The sequence below is a fragment of the Rhinopithecus bieti genome, unplaced genomic scaffold (genome assembly GCF_001698545.2).
Source record: "Rhinopithecus bieti isolate Rb0 unplaced genomic scaffold, ASM169854v2 scaffold_42532, whole genome shotgun sequence".
Taxonomy (NCBI): Eukaryota; Metazoa; Chordata; class Mammalia; order Primates; family Cercopithecidae; genus Rhinopithecus; species Rhinopithecus bieti.
The window spans coordinates 2,040,836-2,046,671 of record NW_016818301.1 but is presented as its reverse complement, the minus strand read 5'-3'; the positions used below and the strand labels follow the sequence as shown (position 1 = coordinate 2,046,671).

The 5,836-nt window shown below is 60.8% G+C and overlaps 2 protein-coding genes across 2 annotated transcripts in view; both read left to right on the top strand.

Moving 5' to 3' along the window:
* SLC11A1 (solute carrier family 11 member 1) overlaps positions 1–3,115 on the top strand; it is a 16,431-nt gene extending 13,316 nt beyond the window's left edge. The window contains exons 12-14 of the mRNA XM_017856730.1: positions 263–417; positions 860–1,013; positions 1,153–3,115. Of these exons, the coding sequence (XP_017712219.1) occupies positions 263–417; positions 860–1,013; positions 1,153–1,263 (420 nt within the window). The 3' untranslated portion in view covers positions 1,264–3,115. The remainder of the gene's footprint in view (positions 1–262; positions 418–859; positions 1,014–1,152) is intronic.
* A 137-nt stretch (positions 3,116–3,252) lies between these two features.
* Positions 3,253–5,836, top strand: part of CTDSP1 (CTD small phosphatase 1) — a 9,553-nt gene continuing 6,969 nt past the window's right edge. Inside the window, exon 1 of the mRNA XM_017856821.1 lies at positions 3,253–4,669. Coding sequence (XP_017712310.1) covers positions 4,603–4,669 — 67 coding nt within the window. The 5' untranslated portion in view covers positions 3,253–4,602. The remainder of the gene's footprint in view (positions 4,670–5,836) is intronic.

Genomic DNA, 5,836 nt, shown 5'->3' with positions numbered 1-5,836 from the left:
TTTTTTTTTTTTTTTTTTTTAAGTAGAGACAAAAGCTCATTATGTATGTTGCCCAGGCTCATTATCCCATTTTACAGATGGGAAAACTGATGCACTCAGTTAAGTTACTAGTGGCAGAGCTGGGATTCAAACCGAAGCAACCTGATGCCAGAGCCCCAAACACTTTCTCCTGCCTTGGAGTCCACAACCTGAGAAGGCAGGAGACGGGGAAGTAGGCTCACTGTGGTTAGGGCAGTTGAGCTTACACCCACCCAGAGGGTGACAAGCCACGCCCATCTTGTCCTCACCCTTGCCATATTCTGAGGCAGGATTCCTCAGCCTAGGCTCCTGCTGCTCTCCCCAGCTTCCATTCGCTGTGCTGCCCATCCTCACGTTCACCAGCATGCCCGCCCTCATGCAGGAGTTTGCCAATGGCCCGTGAGTACCCCCCTTCCCAAGTGCTGGATTGCATCACCACATTTCATCCTCATAGCCACCCAGAGGTACGAGCTACAATTCTCCCCATTATGCCAGTGAAGCCACAGAGGCTCAGAGAGGCTAAGGAACTTGCCCAGGGTCACACAGCTAGCAAGTTGGGGAACCAAGATTGGAATCCAGGGCAGAGGGCTGTTTCTAGAGCCTGAGCTCCTCACTCTCACCTCAGACTCAGCTCTTGCCAAATCCCGCCAGTGTGTAGCCTGGAGGGCCCAGGAGGCAGGAGGTGGGGAGGGGGGCTGTCTGCTCCAGGTCCCACAGCCCAGAGAAGCGGTCTTTGTGTATCCACTTCCACCCCCAGTGTGGGCACTGGGAGATGAAGAGGAGTAGATGCAGGTGGTCCAGCTGCAGCCAGCCAGTCCTGAGCTTCTCTCGTGTCCCCCAGGCTGAGCAAGGTCGTCACCTCCTGCATCATGGCACTAGTCTGTGCCATCAACCTCTACTTCGTGGTCAGCTACCTGCCCAGTGTGCCCCACCCTGCCTACTTCGGCCTTGCAGCCCTGCTGGCCGCAGCCTACCTGGGTCTCAGCACCTACCTGGTACAGTAGAGCCAGGGGATGCCTTGGGAATGGGTGAGGCAAGGATGGGAGGCAACCAATGGGGAGGGTCTGTGGGGACACATTGGGCCTTCCCCAGAGGTCTTGGCCTCTCCCCAACTCATGGTCGCCCCTCCCCCAGGTCTGGACCTGTTGCCTTGCCCATGGAGCCACCTTTCTGGCCCACAGCTCCCACCACCACTTCCTGTATGGGCTCCTTGAAGAGGACCAGAAAGGGGAGACCTCTGGCTAGGCCTACACCCGGGGCCTGGCTGGGAGTGGATGCATGGCTGGGAGTGGATGCATGGCGTGACTGGCCTGCTGGATGTGGAGGAGGTGCATGCAGGGAGCAGGATGGAGTGGGACAGTTCCTGAGACCTGCCAACCTGGGGGCTTTAGGGATCTGCTGTTTCCTAGCACAGCCATGTGATTAACCTCTGGGTCTCAGTGTCCTCATCTGTAAAATGGAGACACCACCACCGTTGCTGTGGAGGTTGAGCACTTTAACACAGTGCCTGGCACTGGGGACAAAAACAAACAAAACAAAAAACATTTCAAAAGGTATTTATTGAGCACCTTCAGGTGTGACCTGCCAGCCCAAGGACGGGTGGGGTAAGGGCTTGGGGATTTGGACGAGACAGGCTCCAAACTGGAGCTTGAAATAGTGTCTGATGAATGTTTGTTTGTTTGTTTGTTTGAGACAAGGAAAGGGTCTCCCTCTGTGTCCCAGGCTGGAGTGCAGTGGCGCAATGTTGACTCATTGCAACCTCCGCCTTCTGGGTTCAATTGATTCTCGTGCTTCAGCCCCGGGAGTGGTGCGCACCACCACGCCCAGCTAATTTTTGTATTTTTAGTAGAGACGGGGTTTGCCATGCTGGCCAGACTGGTCTCGAACTGCTGAATTCAAGTGATCCCGCCCACCTCCGCCTCCCAAAGTCCTGGGAATTAGAGGCGTGAGCCACCGCACCCGGCCTGATTAAAGTTACATAAATACTAGTTCCCTTCTCGTCCAAAAGAGCAGGGAATGGGAAGCGGGAAGGCACGAAGTCTCTAAAGCATCCCGAAGACCCGTACGCCAGGGTCTGGTCCGCTCCTATTCGCCGCAGCCTTTCTGTTCCGCCTGCAACCCATTTTCCAGACAGTAAAACGGAGGCGCGCTTCTTTCTCCGTCAGGCACCAGGTCATAAGGAACCCAAGAGCCCGTGCCTCTGAGGCCCAAGTTATTTGCTGTTTCCTCAGGGGACCCGGCGGCCGCGACTCCCACGCCGCGCCGTTATCGCTCCCTCTCCGCTGACTGCTCCCCCTAGGGGCAGAGACGGTCCCGACGCCGGCCCTCCCGCCCCCTCCCCGCCAGGCGGAACGACGGGGAAGGTTGGCGCTCGGGGCTCGCGCCTGGGGCCCCAGAATCCTCTGGGGAGAGTGGGTCGGGGGAAGCTGTGTGGGCGGGGAGCCCCCTCTGCTTTAGGGAGCGACTGAGCACCCCTTCGCCCCATTCAGGGGCTGCACTTTACAGACGCTCCCTAGGCTGTTTCTAGGCTCCCCCAAGTCCCTCCTCCAGCCGCCTCGGGTCCCTCGGACCCCAGCCCAGGACCTGCGGAGAGCCGCAGCGAGGAGAGACCAACGGGCCTTTCCCCAGAGTTGAACCGGGGCCGGGTGTTGCACCTGAAAGAACCCCCGATTTCCCGGGGACCCAGCAAGGCGGGCGGCCTGGCTCCGCGCTCAGGTCCGGACGCTTGTTTATGAGAAGAATTTCCTCTTTCTTAAAAGGGCAACGATGCGAGTGGGTCCTCAGGGAAAGAAGGGATGGGACTGGTCTTGTGCGACCTGGGCAAATGCTGCAGAGGGTACATGGGCTGGGCAAGAGGGCCGCCCGCCTCCTCTAGGGTTGGCACTGGAGATGAGTCCATGCCAGCTGAAAAAGATGGGGGGGCGTGTAGCGAAGAAAGGCATCTCCCAGATCCTTTAGCCTCCTGGAAGTGCCCCATTTGTACCCCCTACACACCCCTCTCGTGAATTCACTTGGCATTGCCAGTCCTGTGCCAGGCCCTGTGTTACAAGTGGGGGAGGGAGGCAAAGTTCCGAATTAAAGATGTCAGCTCTCAAGGGCCCTACACTCCAGTGGCGGGAGACAGCTGTGCAAACAAGTCTCTGGCAGGATGCGGTGAAGGGCGCTGCCCCTGAGGCCGGCCTGGGAAGGGGACTGAATCTTGCCGAAAGGGGGTCAGGGGTAGGGGGGAGTGCTGACAGGACAGTCCAGGAGGAATAATGAGAGTGCCAGGAGCATGGGGGCACGTCTGTGCACATCTGCCAAGACATGAAGCCTTCTGGGGACGTCTTAGATCTTGGGCAGGACTGGGGGGACGGCAGAGGAATGGGTAGGTTGGTCAAGAAGACACGGAGGGTCGGCTAAGGGGCTACCCAGGGCCTGGGCAAAGGGCTAGTGATGAGGTCGCGCCAAGGTCAGTCGTTTGGAGACTGGAAGGCGTCTACTTAGAGCTGCCCCCATTCCAACCATTGTAGCTCTGGTTCTCCCAGCCCGGGCTCAAATCGACCCTCCAGGAAGAGGGGTGCAGAGTTGTTCTTCTGGAAGCTCCCTTTGCATTCGGCACTCCCCAGGAGCCTGCTGAGCGCACCCCGACTTTCTGCACCGCTCCCCCCATCCCCCTGGGATGGGCTTTTACCAGCCCCGTTTGGCAGATGGGGAAGCTAAGGGGCTGGGTTGGGAGAGAGGCTTCCAAATCCACAGGTGCCAGACAGCATCTTGCTGAATCCCGTTCCTGCCCCTCCCCGTTTCTGATTTGTGGCCCCCATGATTTTATTTTTCCTGGGGTGCGAATCGATAAAACAGACAAAAAATAAGAGTCCATAAAGCGAGCTCCACCTGTAGAGATAGAGAGCAGCTGGGTGTAGACAACCCCCCGAGTGAGGACACCCGAAGGACCCCCTCCCCCCACGCAATCCTGGCCTCTCGAGTCACTCCGTAACTACCTGCCCCGAGGCGTGGGGAGAGAAGTCCAGGGCTCCAGGCAGAAGGCGCGGCTGCCTCTGCTGCCTTGGGAGCATGGGAGGAGGAGTTAGGTCTTCCTGGGAAAAGACCGGCACGGGCAATGACTTGAAGTGGCGATAGGTTGGGGTGGAGGAGGTGGGGCATTCCTGAGGAATCCCGAAAGCTCAGGATGGCCCGTCCGGGAATGGTGGGTGGGGGGACAGCCCGCCAGGTTCCAGCCCCCTTCACAGAGGGAGAGGAAGGCGCGCCACCCAACCCAGGCCAAGGGCGAGGCCACGACTCCATTCGGTCCCTCGCCACACGCTTCCTTTTGGGGTCATGAGGGCCCCGCATCCGGAGATAAAGCTGAGGCCCCACCCAGGGGGCCGGACCGCAGGGGAGACAGATGTCCCGCTCCCAGGCTGGAATCCCGCCTTTGCCCTCGCCGGTAGACCCGGGGAACGTCGCTTCCTTTCTTGAAGCTCAGTTTCCTCATCTGTGAAATAGGATAAGGAGGCCGTTCTAAGGGGTAAATGAGGTTAGGGGGCGCAGCCAGAGCAGGCCTGGGAGAGCGCCAGCAGCGCGTGGCGATCACGGTGAAGCGCAATGGTGGCCGCCCCGTGGGCTATCCAGGAGCAGGAGGAGGGCCGAGGGAACCAGCCCGGGGACCGGGGTATCAGTCCCCGACAGTCCCCTCCCACCCCCTGCTCCCAGCCTCAGGGCACAAAGTCGTCGCACCTAATGGCAGGCGCCGCTCCCCTCCCTTCCTCTCCCGGCCCCCGGGCGGGGCGTCCCCTCCCCTCCCCGGCTCCCCCTCGGCAGGGCCTGGCGGACGTGCGCCGCGTCGCACCCGGAGGCCGAACGGGACAGGACGCGCCCGCCCCGCCCCGCCACGGAGGCCCGCGGGAGAGGGGGGAGGGGAGGAAGTGCCGAGGCGTGTTTGTCGGGCTTGGCGTTATTAGTTTTTAAATGGTGAACTTACAAAATAGTAACGACGAGTGAAAATACCAACCCGCAGACCCACGGCACGCACCACGGAGGGGCTTCCCGCGAGACGGCAGCGACCTTCGTTCCCAAGTGCCTAGCACTGCGCCACAGGCCGGGTGGAACGAGCCTTGAGGGCCTCTGGTTTGAGGTCCCCACGGTCGGGCTTTGGGCCCACCGCGTGCGGCGCCGTGCTGGGCTCCTGGGGGCAGCGAGTCCAGTGACCCCCACCGCACCCCCAGTCATCACAGGGCGGCCGGCGAACGCGGGCAGGGGAGGGGATCGGGGAAGGCCCCTGGAGAAGGTGGCATTTCCTCGAGGTCGGTAGAATTTGGCTACGCGGAGAGAACAGCGGATACGAAAACTTCTCCAGGCGGGAATGCGTGGTGGCCTGTGCGCGGCGGGTGGACGTGCGGGGCCCCGGGTGGGGCCGTGGGGAGAGGTCGGCAGGGGACTTCCCAGGGCAGGGAGTTGAAATTTCACGCCCTACAGACCAGGGGAACCTTGCCCAGGGGCTGCGGGGGGCGGCCACCGTCCTATTCAAGACCGTGATTCTGAGGTTTGCACAGCTGTTTCAAGCCAGCAGAGCTTTCGCTGGCTCATGACGTCCTTGCGAAGTGACCTCTGCGACCACCAGACAGGAGAGAAGACCCATTTTACAGATGAGGTGGCGTTATCCCCAAGTCCTCAGAAAGGAAACCAAGAAGCCTCTAGTCCCGGGTCCTCAGAAAACGCAGAGGTGGAGCCGCGCCGCACTCGGGCACTCCCCGGCGTGGGCGCTCCGCGCCGCACTCGGGCACTCCCCGGCGTGGGCGCTCCGCGCGGGCGGGCCTTGGCCCAGGGCGCTCGGCGGCCT